Below are 17,279 nucleotides of genomic sequence, written 5' to 3' on the forward strand. Positions count from 1 at the left end.
ACGAGCGTGAAAAAGTTACGCTTAAGGCCGAGACACATTGAGTGAGTAGCTGTCCCGTTCATGGGTAGTTACTGGCTTTAGTACCCAGTCATACAGTTTTAGTCCGTCTCTTCTGTAGTTCACAGTAAAGTTTGTTTATTTTATTTATTTATTTAACCAACTTACATTTGCAGCAGATTGCCAAACATTAAAGTTATAGGTCACAGTACAAAAATATAAAATTAATGCGCATTAGTAAAAAAAAAGTGCATAATTTTGGTACAACCAAGAGCTATAAATCGCCACGGGTTTTAAGCTGTAAAACCAGAAGTACTTAGCTTTTTTAACTTTTGGGAACAGAAGGGTCGACTGGCTGCGATGTGGCATACTAGCTGCATACGTAATTCACTGGGACATATATGCTCCTATTTTAGGAAATCGCACAATATGTTGTGAATGTATAAAGTCTACTACTTATAGCCGAAATGACAAGCGCAGAATCGAAATGTCATACTGGGAAATCATAAAAAGTTCACAATGATATTTATTAGCTCTACTTTCCTCGCACTTTTTATTAATTTTGATAGCTTTTCTGGATTAAAAACCATATTATCAACAAGTTTTATTTGTTTAATACTTGACTGTTCAAAACTTTTAGTCAGTGCACTGGGACACTTACACTTCATATCAATAATAACAGAGCCCCTAGTGTACATTTCATTCGATAGCTTGACGTGCGTTCGCGTAAGCGTTATGTCTAATTTTGTATGGGATTTTAAACAGCGCGCCAAGCGGGACGTTTTGGAAACTCATAATCTCATATAAAATGATACTTAACGCAAACGCGTACGTCACGTCGCGCTAATGAATGAAATTTACGCCAGTTATGACATTGACATATTATTATTCACTCACGTCACGTCTAACTTACCTTCTATGCATCTCGCTCGTACTCGCATATTAGTGAAAGCGAGATGTATAGACAGCAATTTACGTAGACGCGAGCTAATATGTCAATGTCAAAACTGGTGAAAGCCGTATAGGGATCGTGCGCGTTGGAGGGTCTGCCATCTTGTGGCCTGAATCGGAAACATATGTGCACATGTACATTGCCAAAGCAAGTGCTACCATCTACCGTTCTCGTCGGTACGTTACCTTGTGCATAGTAGGTTCTGCCATCTTGTGGGCTACATAGGAATCATAAACGACACATTTACGCCTCGCGCCAAAAATCTGACGGCTCCTATGCTGCCCCCTATATGCACTGGGCCTAGAGGGGTACTTACTGGAATCGTGTACAGGGCGCTTTATACCTCGCTGGAAGCTAGCTCGTTCGCGAAGTCAGATGCTGAAATGATTATTTGTTATCTTTTTGCTGTCGCTTGTGGACTTAAAATATTTAATATTAGAGCATTGTGCTACAAACTACAATTTTAAACTCGCTGTTCTGTGACAGTTGATATGGCCGCAAGCGAAGGGGTGGGGAGGAGGGGCATTTAGTTACAAATTTTATCTTCTAAGGGAAGGGGGGGGGGGGTGGCTGCATCCTGCACCCCCTTGGCGATAACCGTGCTGACAGGCAACACATAGAATCAAATATATTTGGTCGAATTTAAACGGAATTTATATTCAAACCCTAGAAAGTACACAGAAACAAACACCAAAATAATATTAACTCACATTAAATTTATAGACGGGTCTATCAATAATTTATTTTATTAAGTACATTACCTTTATTTACCGACGTTTCGACACAGGTTTCACTGGCCGCAGCTAACTGATATTCGCGATAGACCCGTCTATAAATGTGCGTTAATATGTGTTCAAAACGCGAAAGTTTTCAATATTATACCAAAATAATAGTTCTATTATATAGGATATTCAAATAAAGTTCATGTTAGTTATAATTTACTCTTGTTCCAGTTTCACTAGAAATCAGCGTCAAACTAATTTCAAACATATAGAAGCAGTTTCTGATCTAAAAGGGAAACACGGAAATTAGTTTTCCGAATAACAGTTTGATATGCGGTGTAGAGATTCGATTCAATTTACAATTCACAGAATTCAAGTGTTGCAGTCAAAGCCACAATTCCGGCAAAGTTGTACCAGCGATCTTGTAAATCAAATAATCAATTTTAAGAATGGCTAATGTCGGACCAAGCTAACTCTGCAAGGCATTTGCAATGAAAAAGTGTGGCAATGTCATAATATATTTGAAATTTCTTTGAAAATATGACGTTTATTCTGACACTCGGTCACTTTTGTGTTCAAGTCGGGGCAAAGTTACTCTAAACGGGGCAACTGTGGCATTGTAATACCTTTGGCATTTCGATACAAAATATCTATGTATGTACCATCCGAGAGTGCCTTTTACAATTCGTATGTATATCTACAATACATATAAAAGTATTAACCATTGTTGAGAGCGCACCCAACGAAACGACCTTCAAACCTTCAAGAGCTCCCTCCCATCTTAAAGGCCGGCAAAGCACTTCCAACCCCTCTGGTGTTGCGGGTGTCCATGGGAGACGGTAATAGCTTACCACCAGGCGATTCGTCTGCTTGTTTGCCTCCTATATTTTAAACCGGGATCGAATACCGGTATTTTTTGTATGGGAACTAAACCGGTCTTTGTTAATTATTTCATTTCTAATTCGGCAATCTAATAATACGAAGTCGTTAACTAAAAACACGACTGAGTCCAACATTTGCAGTATAAAATAATTCAAAATATATGGTTATTTCGAAGCTTTTGCAAAAAACCGGTTCCGGTCCCTGATTTTTAAATAAAGTTATGAATTTCGGGCTTTGCCTACAACATATGCACCCAACAGGAAGATAGACAAAGGTAAATCCGTTTTACATTAAATTCTCTGCACAACACAAATACGTAATGCAAAAACTTTATTGGTTTAACTATAATATTCGAGCATTTAGAAAACAATGGAAATGAGAGAAATATTCACACAAATGCATAGAAAACATCCATGACTCAGGTATATAAATATCTGTGTTCATCACACAATTAAATGACCTTACCGGGATTAGCTCGGTCATCGGCTTCATAGACAGGGTCACTACCCACTAGGCCAGGGGCCCATTTCTCGAACAATATTAGTCTAATATTATTAGTGTGTTGTCATGACAACCCATACGATTTGACAGTTCGTGGACTAATAATATTAGTCTAATATCGTTCGAGAAATGGGCCCCAGACTGGTGGTCATAAATATTTAAACATCGAATGCCCCGGACAAACGTCCCCCGTCCAGATTCAACCAATAGCTGCAGGCTTAGTAGTAGAAGAGCCGGCCGCAAATTTTCTAACCGACTTGATACCACGATGAAATGCACAATGGTTTCCCATAAAAGTGATGCTAAGTCCGATTTCGATAGTCTGCCACGGCGGAACTTGCCGAAAGTACGAAAAAGAAGGCCACTTCCGGTGCGAAAAAAGGGGGCTCATTTACCCATCTGATACCGAAATAATAGTTATAACAGCAGTTAGAAATTTACATGTAGACACAGAAAAGCGAAGTCTGCCATTATTTTTTTTGCCGGAAGTGCTTGGCAGACGCTCTCAAAGGTGGCCACCGGGACCCCTAATTTAAGCCATCTGATACCACCATGAAACCAATTCCAGTCGGTAGGTATGAACCCTCATGTCAGGAATATATAAGTCTGCCAAGGCTTATCCTGCCGAAACACCTTGGCAGACGAGATTATGTGAGCAAGGTAACCATCGGTTAGCCTACACTAACCCGGCTCTTCTACTATAGCCGTTTCGGGTCCGTGCTAACATCTGTTCCAAACTGAAACTTAGCTTAGTGCTTTTGAACTGAACTGAGCTGTGCTCGAATTAATGGTTCAGTTAAATTTTGAAGCGTGACTCGCTCGAAATCTATCCCGAAATTTCGATTATTTTAAAATACGATTCCAGAAGCGGTATCATGGTCGCATTTTTATCACTTGTCATGCCATGCGTCACTTTCGCACTTACACATTTGTTATAGTTCGTTTTTTTAGCATTAGAAAAAGACTACGCCATCTTGACGAGTCTTTTAATTGTAAAACGCTTTTTAAAAATCAGTAACTATTACTTATGAAAACAAAAGAATGTAAATAATCTCATATGATTCATACATAATTGTTACATATTTGTCGTGACTTATTTTTTAAAAGTGTTTTTCAATAAAAAGACACATCAAGATATTCAAGATTGTTTACCTTTTTTCTTATGCTAAAAAAACGAACTATAGAACGTGACAGGAATGGTGACAAATGATAAAGAGCCGACTATCTTAGCCCTACAGAAGGCTACTTAATACTAATTTTCATCACACTCGCTCAGTAAATGTAGAATTGCACGCAGGTTTAGCGGGAGTTATAGAAAAAACGTTCTCCCTAGGGAGTTATGAAGTTTCTAGTGCCATAATTAACAGTTTTTTGTCTTTATACTAATTTTTGTATCGCAAGTGTGATGAAAAACATTGTGTGTAACTCGGGGCGTAATAATATTGCAAACGAGAGTAAGTTAAATCGCGACGGCTATGTACTATTAACAATTTGTTATTGTTTTAAACGGGTTTTGATACGACCTTCGACATTCGTCTTCATGGTTGGCGCACTTTACGCGTGAGCGATCTTCAAATGTCTTCAAATCTTTTGGGTACAAATGTTTATGTTAAGTTGTGCAATGTAATTTAAATAAATACAAAATATTAAAGTAAAGCCATATCACACACACATCTTAGTATCTTACTTAAAGGAAGTATGTCACCGATTTACCGTATTTAATTACCGGTAGACATAACAAAAATGCCGTGAATTCGCAAAACAAAGGACTGACGAATCGAAAAGCAAACAAAGCTCGGAGTCGTGATATCGCAGGAATGGAAACAAGTCTTGGTTACAATGTTTTCACACCGAATGGACTACTTTTTCCATTTTCAAGTTTGCATTGAAGCTTGAATTTTTGAATCCAACTACAGACGTAATAAAAAAATCTAAGTAACTAATAAAATCCAGTAATTTAGGTAGGTAGGTATACTAGGTATATGTAGATAGATAACAAGTCTCCGCTTCATATAACCACGTAAGTACAATAGGTATTTGAAAACCCGTGTTGTGTGCGTCTGTCAGGATCTAACGGCCCGATTCGAACTTTAAGATTCGTCAAATATTACGTCTAGATATGACATGGATTAGATATGTCACTACCAAACGTGACGTTTCTTCATATACAAAAACGATAAACGATATCGTATCTAGCCGTAATATATGACGTATCTTAAAGTTCGAATCGGGCCGTTAGTAACGAAACTGTGAGTATAGGGCTCATTAAGACGAGGCGGGAACTCGCATACGAGTTTCATTACATTGCGGGTTTTGATTGGTCGTTTGAATTGGACGTAACCAACAGTCCGCAATGTAACTAAAATCGTATGCGAGTTCACGCGCCGTCTAAATCAGCCCTAAATATCATATTTTGTAAGAACTGCGTATTTTATCCTTAGCGGTAAAGGAAATCTCACACCCAGCCGGGTTACCGGTATCCAGTTGCCAAGTAATTACATCTTTAGCTCCTTAGTTCCGGTAATTTTAGCTCTCGACCGCTTGAGCGGGTATTATGTGCCTTATTAAAACTAAAGCTATGCCTGCAGTGTGCTTTTATGCCAATGAAAAAAAGTTAATATTTAACTCTAGTTCCTATTCCTCCCGCGTCCAATGATAGTCGATATTTTTGGAAGCTTAGCACATTTATTTACATAGAAATGTAACATTTAAGTAATGAAAAAATAAGAGAGGAATATTTAGTTTTTTTTAATAAAGTCCAACCAAACAGACAGGTACCATTATTCGACGTGAATGGTATAGTAACAATAATTAGGGTAGTTTTTTAAGAATTAACCCCACAGAAATAAGCATTATGATTTTTATTGGTCACTTAAAAGGTAAAATATCTAAATAATCTCAAGCCGTGCTTCGATTACTAATTTCGTTTTCAACTAATTAAGAACCTCATGCTTTACTTCTGCTTTTTCTAATTCTAAAAAAAAACGATGAAAAGAAAAGAAACATAATTTTGGGTAGGATTTCGTTAAACACGGGTATTCGGTTTTTAGGTTTTATTATGTTAGTTTCTTTTTTGACATAGTAAAAACTAAACACAATCCAATAAAATATTTTTAGTTAGTTAGCTTGAAGCTACCTAATGTAGCTTTCTTTGGTGTTATTGATTTTTTGTCATTATGGGTTTTCAGAAAAAATGGTACCATTTACTTTTTTTCGAAAAACTATCAACTTTTGGGTTATTTAGACTCAGAATCACAAGTAAGTACTATTGAATAAGATAAAGAAAAAAAATGTCCCCAGTTTTTCATACAAGTTTTAGTTTTGTAACGTTCCATACAAAATGTATGTGAAAATGCGTTACAAAACTGTCTTTTTTTCGGGACACATTTTATTTCTTTTTAAATCTAGATTCTGAGTAGAAATAACCCAAAAGTTGATGGATTTTCGAAAAAAAGTAAATGGTTTAAGTGAAAATGCCCAGTTACATAAACGACAGCGACAAAACTGTCATAAAACCCGGCTTACACCCGAAGGGTCAACGCACCTATCTTTCTTTCCTAAATAAAACAATCCGGCACATTCCCTTACCGTCCATTCAAACTAAAATGTACTTTAACTCAACGGCGTAACGGTTAGAACAAGTGAATACTATATTTGGTGCGTTGGTCGTCAATCTGAGTCCGTTCATTTCATTCGTTCACATTCATTCGTTCATAGCTCTGTTGAATAAAAGATGGACGGACAGCTAACGAGGTGCGAGAGCCAGTGCGGGTATAAATAGACGTTGAAAGGTTCGTGCGGATTTACAAGTTCCGTTATGTTGGTCACACTGCAAATGTGGCGATGATTGGTTAGAAACTTACGTTTTTAACCAATCATCGACACCCCTGGCGTCGAATGATGTAGTTACAGTACATATGGTGCTACATTACCGCACTACTGCCATAATAAGCTCATTACGCAACTATGTCGAAAATTTAAAGGGCCATATGTACTGTAAAACGTTGTACGATACATGTGCGAATAGGTAATTCGCAACTCGTGTCGACTTCAAACACTCCCTTCGGTCGTGTTTTAATTTATCGCCACTCGTTGCGAATCTCCTCTTTTCCGCACTTGTATCGTAAATAACTATTTCACCACACTTGCTCGAAAAATACCTTATTTCATGCAGGTGTACTCCGTGTATTGAAGGACAAAGGCCTATATTGTTCCCGCGGGAATTATGGATTGTGAAAATTTTAATTATGTCACTAATTCATACGAACCATGTAGGTTATAAGTAAAGTGTGTTTAAAGTCAAGGTACCTGTACGTCTACCATCAGTTTTTACATTGACATATACGCTCACGTCTACGTAACTTACTTTCCATGCATCTCGCTCGTACTCGCATATTAGTGCAAGCGAGATGTACAGAAAGTAAATTACGTAGACGTGAGCGTTATGTCAATGTCAAAACTGATGGTAGAGGCTCTGGTACTTATAAAGGAGTTTTACTTTTAAAATACCGACGTTTATTATTTGATATTTTTGTTTATGCTCAAAAATATTTAATTTTATTAATTTGATAGCCGTTTAAAATATTATAACACAATTTTCAATTGTGGCGGAATGTCGATGGGTATGAGATGTACTACATATAACGACATTTTTTGGAAGTTATTTAGAAACGTAACATTTAAGTAATAAAAATACGGTAAAAACATATTTCTTAAATTATTAAAAAAAAAGCCCAACTTAAGTAATAAGAATCGAAAGAACTGTCACAGGGACCATCAAGAAAATGCGCGATGTCATAGTTGTTAAGTAGTGCCTTAGCTTCCTTAAGACGAAACAGGAGCTGAGTTTTAAATATTTTAGGTAAATATACCCGTCTCGCTAACGGAAGCGGCACCTAAAAGTAGTGCGATAAGGACAAGGCGAAAAATCCTGCGTAAAAATCTCAAAAATCGAGGTTTCGTACTCCTCTGTTTCCTCCTCCAAAACTTAACCAATCGTAACCAAATTTGGAAATCTAAATGATTATGAAATTATCTGTGTCGGACCGTTTTGCTTTTTTGGCTAATTGATATCAGTTTTGAATGCCACGCCTCTCATTGCGGCATAGTCAATTAGGCCATTTTGGCCATTTTTGAAGGGCTCTAGCGCCTTAAAAAACAAAAATATCAAAAAAAGCAAAACGGTCCGACACAGATATTGACAATATTAATCTGTGTTGAAAAAATCATTGCTCTAGCTTCAAAAACCACGGAGGAAAACGAGGAGTACGTTTGTATGGAGAAATGACCACTCCCGTTGGCTCTTAAGCCAGAACCTAATTATTTCTGTAGGTATATCGGGTGGAACAGAAAGAGGTACTTTTGTGCAAACGGGGAATTGTTTAGGCTACGAACTTTATTTTTCACTTATTAATCACGTTAATATATTTTTTTTTGATATAATAATATAGTTTGTTAAACATTAGTGCCAAAATCTCTACGTTTCAACCCTAGCAAGAAGATCCTATTAATGGTATAACACTTCGAGCAACACCGGCTTCCGACACGTATAACATGTGTCAATTTAAAATGTAAATAAATTTGTAGGGTTGTGACACTTGTGACTGATATGTAAAAATATTTCATTTTAATGATTTTGTTTTTCGTTTTAATCCAGCTTTACTATTATAATAACCCGATTGTAGATAATTTAGATAGTGTTATCTAAATGATCTACAATCGGGGTTGTAGATACAATCCTACACATTTATCCTCTCATTCATCCTTCCGTCCTTCCTGTCTCATCCTCATCCTTCCAGTTCAGTCCCTAGAAATGTTCCACGCTGTATAGTTTTTTTATTAAATTACTTTAACTGAAAATGAACGGGATTTGACTGTATTTGGCCGAGAGAAGTAGTGTCTCCAACTTAAGCCTAGAGTCAGTCCATGAAAAGTCTGCAGCGGATTTGATAGCCCACACAGTGCACGTGTTATTTTAAACGTCAAACTTCTATGAAATTATGACGCATAAATGACACTTATTTTTATTTTTATTTTATTTTATTAAGGTTCACCAACAATTGTTGACATCGATACATTTAAAACGTACAAGCTAATACATGTTAGGGAGTGATGTCACAATCACTTACAGGTAAACACCGCATGCAAAACATATATAAGTAAACAACTAAAGAAATTCTAAATTTAAACTTATTTTCTAATTATTTACACTTGCACTGCGTGGGCTATCAAATCCGCTGCAGACTTTTCTTGGTCCGACTCTAGAACAAAAATTCTTCTGACGCAGAGACAAGCCTTCTCAACCGCTTCTCATGAAATTTTGTGAGTTATTTCGATTAAAATCCGAATTTAAAGATTTTGTCGACGATTCAGTTTTTGAAAATTTTCGAAAATGGCAAACCTATAGGATTGGCGAGATTTACAACTAACAGAGCTTTAGTTTTTTTTTTATTCGTTGTTATCATAGAATTTCGTAATTTATTTACAGCTTAGACTTTTTTTGGAAATATAATAACGTCTGAAAAGCAGATTTAGAGAGAAAACTATTTATATATCGATGGAGCTCACGACTCGCTACGCTCAAAATGATACGCTATATGAGAATCAGAGAAAAATACCAATAACAATGACTAATAAATCAATAGTAATAAAAAACTAATAGTAATTTACTTAGTAGCTCTAATGAAACTACATAGTAAGTCTCGTCACTTCTATTTGGCGTAAAAGCTGCCATTTCAACTAATTCGCTGGCCATTAAAAACGCCATCTGTGTTTACGAGGACATCAAATTTTATTGGCTGTTTACGTCGTGCCTACGTCCGCACAATATTCCTATTTTTTTTTCTAGTTGACAGTTGTAAATTATACATTTATTACAACTGTCAACTAGAAAAAAAAGGATGGATTACAATATTAGTGGATTGGACTTCATACTCTTAATAGGTAAAAAGATCTCAAGGTGTAACTGACATCGATTTATGAATCGACTAAAAATAATCCGCCTAAGAGCTGTTTCCCACTGACGTCCAGTTTTTTTGCGGATACGGTTTTTGCCTAATCCCGTTATAGTAGTATAGGTTGTGCTAATACAGCTAATATAGTAACTTTCACACGAGGACTCTGTTTGCGGGATCCTGCATACATACTACAGAAAACTGGATCCTGCAAAAAACCGTAAGTACCCGCAAAAAACTGGACGTCAAAGTCTATCTATTACATATGAAGGAAAAAAACTCGTAATTCACCTCTAAAACGACTAAAGCCAAAATATTTAATTGACCTATTAATTAAAAGAAACACCTACAAAAACCCAATCACTCTAAAGTCAAACTTCATAGAAGTCTGTTCGGAAAGAGAAGAGTCGTGGAATATATGGGGCCCCCATACGTTTCACGACTCTTCTCTTTCCGCACAGACTCTAATTGAATTTCGCCCATAGACCATAAACCAAAATATCTGCCATTCTGGCCACAAACAATTATCGGAAATCGAGAAAAAAAGTAATGGCCGTTCAAATCGGTAACTGGGTGTAAATCAATCACCTTGTTCGAAATTTAAATCAGTACCCGCGACAGATGGGATTGCATTTGCAATATTTCAATGGTGCCAACATAAAAATCTCTGGCTTTCCCGCGTATTTGGAAAAACGCGCGGTTTTTTATAATTTTTATGTTTAAACGCATTGCGTTTGACGAACATAGAAATACATTGTTTTTGATAATTAATAATTAGGTACCTTAGAAACAAATTAACTGTACCTACTCTCTTAACTTAACTTGCTTAATAAACAAGTAAGTGGACTTAACTACTTCTTTATCCTACGAGTATATCTGTAAAAAATCGTTTTATTACTAAGGAAGAAGGGCAAACTTAACGAATTTAAATTAACGAAGCTTTCTTACACTCGATCTTTGTTGTACAACTTGGTTTACGTATAAAATCAACGTCAGATATATATTCACAATTTTGCACCTTATCTCAAAGGTATAAGGCGAAATAATGTATACATATTTTTGACGTCAAATGTTAATACAATTTGGAATATTGTTCGCGCTCTCATACTCGCCTCGCGCATTATGCCTTAAGAAAATTAAGTCTGTTTGAGCTCCTTTGCTTATTTAGCTTACACTTTATTAGAAATAACACTGTTTCAATATTTATTAACTAGTATTTAGAAAGTTAACGTTAATATTTAATTCAATTGTAGTTAGAGCGTGTGTAGAGCGTGTTTAATATTAAACAGGCTTGTATATTTTTACAACCTTTAATACTTGCAATGTACCGATGTAAATATGTAGTTATGTTACTATGTTTGTACGGGTCAAATCTTGCAAGCTCGAGTTGGCCATAGGAACTCGAGCTATGAAAGCTAATTGTGTTTGGGGTTTTTAGAATTGTCTCGATGAGTATTATTTGCCGGTCGAAAAAAAGTACAGTCAGCGATAGAAGCTTGTACCAAAAATGAAATTTTTGCCAAAATTTATTATATTGTCTACTTATCCATTCTAATTTTACAAGGCGTCTTTCATCTTTTTAACATGCAGGGGCCCATTTCTCGAACAGTCATCATCATCTTCCTCGCGTTAGCCTGGTAGCGCGGAGCCTGGGGTCCGCTTGACAACTAATCCAAGGAATTGACGTAGGCACTAGTTTTTACGAAAGCGACTGCCATCTGACCTTTCAACCCGACCACCTACGACGACTACTCTACGACTATGTCGACTATACTACACGACCACGACACTACTATACAACTATACTACACAGATAAAAAAGATATCTTAATTCAAAACGAAAAACTCTCTTGCGCACGGTTGCTTATAGAAAATAATAAATTGCTTAGTCCAATAAATATGAAAACGAAAAACTCTCTTGCGCACGGTTGCTTATAGAAAATAATAAATTGCTTAGTCCAATAAATATGAAAACGAAAAACTCTCTTGCGCACGGTTGCTTATAGAAAATAATAAATTGCTTAGTCCAATAAATATGAAAACGAAAAACTCTCTTGCGCACGGTTGCTTATAGAAAATAATAAATTGCTTAGTCCAATAAATATGAAAACGAAAAACTCTCTTGCGCACGGTTGCTTATAGAAAATAATAAATTGCTTAGTCCAATAAATATGTCTCGAGTTTAAAACCATCATCATTTTTTAAAGGAGAATAAAAATTGTTTAGTTTTATGTTTACACATTTTTAAAGCTAATTTTAGTGATTTGAGTTAAGATATTAATTATTCGCCGCAATAAAAACAAGTGTTGGCAAGAGACATTGCACGCTCTTAAAAAACGGTTTTAGCTTGAGTAACTCTTCATCAAACCAACAATATTACCCAATTCCAAAGAAGAAGCTCCAAAATTTTCCTTTGAGACTTTTAAGTTTTTAGGCAAGAGCGATTAATTCTTGGTTTGATGTTTTCAACCTACAGTCAAGAGCCAAAGCTATTTCAAAGAAGAAGCACCAAAATTTTGCTTTGAGATTTTTAAGTTTTTAGACAAGAGCGATATAGTTATTTGTACAACAAGAGATCAAAGTTTGATATTTCTTCGAGTGCTTATTTTGAGTCCCGTGCAAGCGAAAGATTCTATAATAGATTCACGAGCGTAGCGAGTGAATCTAATTTAGAATCTTGAGCGTAGTAAGGGATTCAAAAGCGCACGAGATGTAAATAACTTTGATCTCGTGTAGTACACAAAATTTTTCACCCTAAGCAGTGAGAACATACCTAGAGGGACAGAGATAATAGAACCCAAGTATATCGAACTTGTATTAGACCCCGCATGTTGAAATGACATTTGACTATAAAGGTCACTTGAATGTCATTTTGTCTCACTCAGTGAGCAAAATGCGATTTTGCTCACTGAGTGAAACACGCTCAGTGAGCAAAATGCGATTTTGCTCACTGAGTGAGACAAAATGACTCAGTGAGCAAAATCGCATTTTGCTCACTGTTTTTAAGAAGCAAAGTACCCTTGTTCGAGCTGCTGAGGTGAAAAATTTTTCACCCTAAGCAGTGAGAACATACCTAGAGGGACAGAGATAATAGAACCCAAGTATATCGAACTTGTATTAGACCCCGCATGTTGAAATGACCATAAAGGTCACTTGAATGTCATTTTGTCTCACTCAGTGAGCAAAATCGCATTTTGCTCACTGAGTGACCCACAATCAGTGAGCAAAATGCGATTTTGCTCACTGAGTGAGACAAAATGACTCAGTGAGCAAAATCGCATTTTGCTCACTATTTTTAAGAAGCAAAGTACCCTTGTTCGAGCTGCTGAGGTGAAAAATTCTTTGTTTGATGTTTTCAACCTACAGTCAAGAACCAAAGCTATTTCAAAGAAGAAGCACCAAAATTTTCCTTTGAGACTTTTAAGTTTTTAGACAAGAGCGATACATTTTTGGTTTTATATTTTCAATATACAGTCAAGAACCAAAGCTATTTCAAAGAAGAAGCACCAAAATTTTGCTTTGAGAGTTTGGTTTATTTGCAAGAAGTTAATTTTAGTTGTCAAATTGCCTGCTAGATGTCGCTGTATCGTGTGTTGAAAATCCTAGTTCGCGGTGTTAACATTTTTCCTAGAAACATGACGTCTGGCTGGTACTAAATATTGTTAAGCTTTTAGAACAGTTGTACCTCTATTGAATTTATTACATTATTGTATAGTCAATAAGAGAGCTATTCTTTTAGTTTAGTTTAGTTTCGAACAACAAACATTACATCTTCAACTAATCACGAGAATCATGTTGGTTTAAGAAAATTAATTATTTTTACAAGATATCCTAAATTTTGCGCTAAGTGATTTCAGCTCTAGATATAAAGAATATAATATTTTACATTGAGTAACGTATTCTTGAACCAATGCTTTTTCTTGTTTTTATAGAGAAATATAATTCTCAATTCAATTATGAGTATCTTTAGCCCCAAGAAACAAAGTTTCTTGGCACAAGTCCTTTAATTATTGCACTAAGACACTTAGGTTCAATTCAAAAACTACAATACATAAAACAAAACGCAAACGCTCTTGGTGAGAATATTGAGCTTTTTTTTAAAAAAAAAATATGTAGCTCGGATAAAGAATTGATATTTTTGGCTTAAATAATAAACGTTGAAACATTTTATATCTTGACGCAAGAATTTTATTGTTTCCTTATATAGGAAACACAAAATATCTTGACTCAAGAGTATTTACTTGGCTGGAGAACTATTTTTTTTCAGTGTACGCTGCTGCTGCTAGACTATACGACGAGGACTATAGTTACCTAATTTTACGGTATTCTATTTCCTTTATAAACTCGGAGTCCATCTTAGATTGAATTATGTAATTACAAAACAAAACATCTCCCGTTACAAGCACCTGATACTTTCCCAATATAATAACTTCCTCCCAAGATAATATCCGCGGTATCAATTACATTTCACCCTTGTGCCGAAAACTGTCAAATGATGGATATTCGATAATGTCTTGGATTGTTTACATTTTGTATTAATTATGAACTTTGTCTTTGATAGGCAGTTTGAAAGCAGTGATTTTCTCGTGTTTTCATTCAAAAGTAAGATAATATTATGCTTTTCAGTGCCAATTGAGTTTCTCGTTTATTCAATTATCAACTTGTCAACGATCAAAAACACGATGAAAATCGGAATTAAATATATCTAAGGACCGACTGCTTAAATGAGTCCTCGCCTGCGCGGTACGGGGGCGACGTGGTAGGACGACTAAGGGTGGCGGGGAAGGTGCGGGCGGCAGGCGAGGACTCATTCTATAGCGTCATTGGAAGTACAAACAGCAACATTCTTAACTGTCCATCGGTGGACCTTATGCCTTTTATAATAAGGTTTATAATGGACAATTAACAGTGTGGACCCATCGCTAAAAATTAGAGATGCAACGGATAGTTGTTTGGCCGGATACCGGATATCGGATATTCGGCCTGATCATCGGCCGAATATTCGGCCGGCGGAACTATACCTACAATTCGGTTGTTTAGTTCGGTTTTGACCTATTTCGTAGTGAACGTTCGCGCGGACTCATTTCTTGGTTCGAAATGAGTGCGCGGCGTGCAAGTGAGTGGAATGTTTAAATTGTTTTAAAATAATAATCGAGTACGATTATAACCGTGAATATTTCTTATTCCAATTTTGTTTACTCTGAAACCAAGCAATGTTATTATCCGGTATCCGGCCGGATAGTAGGCTATTATCCGGTATCCGCCCGGATGATAAAATAATGGCCGGGTAGGCCGGATACCGGATAGTAACCGAATATCCGGTGCATCTCTACTAAAAATATTGAGTTTTCCTTTTTTATTCCCCCACCCACACGTTCCACATTGTCCGTCGTTAGCCAGAGTTGATCACAGTTCATTTTTTCAGTGTACAATTGTACATATATAAAATTTATACCAGTTTGCATCATTCTAAAGCTGTGTTTTTGTTGCAGGCGACACAATATGTCCGTCGACCATGTTCCAGTGCCCCGAGGGGGCCTGCATCGAGCGGTCGAGGGTCTGCAACTATCAGAAAGACTGCGAGAAGGGCGAAGATGAATTCCAGCAGTGCCGTGAGTATTCTATAATATCATAAACCTAACATACTAAAGTGCAATGAGCTAGAGTCAGCTAGACCAAACCACTATCGACCATATCGTGTATAAATGTGTTGGACAGGTGCTAAATTGTATCAAATACAACAGTCACCTGACACTTAGCATCCAGTTGACCTATAGTCGTACCCCATGAGGTTGACGTTTGCGTTAGCGACTGCCTCAACTGGATCGCAGTCCATCTCGCTCGCACTGATGTATTGGTGCGATACTAATGCGCTGCATAAATAAAGCATCGCATTCTACTCCCATGTATTCGTTTTTCCACGCAAGGCTTCTCTTGCGCGCTCTCTTAAACACTAAAAGTTACTTTTGAAAATAAAGAAAACCTAATTAAATATAATTTATTTATGCATGTATTTCACGACTTCAACAATTAAGAGTATGATTTTGCTGCTACAAACAAGATACGACCTTCAATCGATAAAAGCAACTAGAATAACCTGCAAGTCCGATTCCCTAACCATGTTAGAGTAACACGTGTCATGTCCTGGGACGGTGCAGACACGTGTCCCGGTAATGTCCCGTTTTATCGTCCCGTGCCTGTACGTGTCCGAGACCTGTTGAGCTCGTGTAACGCTTGTGGAAGTGATTGTGCAGTTTTTATTAGGACAGGAACGCGGTGGCACGATCTTGTTTGAAGAAAGGTAGACGTCCACATGGCCGCATTGCGGATCATCAGTGGACGCACTTGTGTGTCTTTCTATACAAAGATATTCATAGCAAATTTCATCGAAATTGTTAGAGCCGTTTCCGAGATCTCCGAAATATATAAATATATATTTAAACAAGAATTGCACGTTTAAAGGTATAAGAATAGGTATTACGTACCTATCGTTTCAGAATACAGTGTTGTATAATTCTTACTTCGCGTAATTTTAATTGATTTTAACACATTCACTGCCACTACTGTCAGCGACCTCTGTTCGACCCAGGTTCAATCTTCATAGGCGCTTTTCGCTGCATAAAGGAAAACACGTGTTCGCCAGCTACGCTCGTAGCACGTAGCTCGCGCTGGCAGTGAATGTGTTATTCACTATTTCCAAATATAAACGAACTTAAATGACAATTGAACGACACCGGCAGTTGTAAATTGTAATGCCATTCCCTAATTTCCATGTCACGTTGATTGAATCACGCGTTGACGATTACGCAATAACGCGTAATTATTCCCGCTAATCCTCGGGAATAGTGGGAATTCCCGGGAATTCCCGGATTGCGGCCGCTAGTTAATGTGACGCTATTAATTCGAGTCACATCCCGCCATTTGCAATTAAAGATCCATTTGAATATTATTTATGAGATTAATAAAAATTAATGTTACACGACCGTTAGAGGGGACTGGGTGTAATTGATACACGGGGGATTTGATCCGTTAATTATATAAAAGAATTGAATTAATTTGTATATTGATGTGAAAGTTACGGATGTTTTCCTAAATGTGGGAAGCATTATCGGTAACTTCAAGAAAATCTTATTGAAATAAAGAAATATTCCATTTTTAGAATAGGGAATACTGTAAGTTAAGAAAATAAGTATGAAAGGTGTCAGAGATCGTCCGATGTGCAAAATTTCGAATTTCAGAAACTTTTCATCAGCACATCGGTAGTAATTTTAT

General features: G+C 36.7%; 1 protein-coding gene and 1 long non-coding RNA gene across 3 annotated transcripts in view; one reads left to right on the top strand and one right to left on the bottom strand.

Annotated features, from left to right (window-relative positions):
- Nucleotides 1-17,279, top strand: part of LOC134795643 (low-density lipoprotein receptor-related protein 2) — a 404,540-nt gene that overhangs the window by 315,411 nt on the left and 71,850 nt on the right. For both annotated transcript variants that reach the window (XM_063767542.1, XM_063767543.1), the window contains one exon: nt 15,500-15,619. In XM_063767542.1, the coding sequence (XP_063623612.1) occupies nt 15,500-15,619 (120 nt within the window). The remainder of the gene's footprint in view (nt 1-15,499; nt 15,620-17,279) is intronic.
- Nucleotides 1-17,279, bottom strand: part of LOC134795746 (uncharacterized) — a 320,791-nt gene that overhangs the window by 105,585 nt on the left and 197,927 nt on the right. The window lies entirely within an intron of this gene.

Source organism: Cydia splendana, chromosome 12, assembly GCF_910591565.1.
Source record: "Cydia splendana chromosome 12, ilCydSple1.2, whole genome shotgun sequence".
NCBI lineage: Eukaryota > Metazoa > Arthropoda > Insecta > Lepidoptera > Tortricidae > Cydia > Cydia splendana.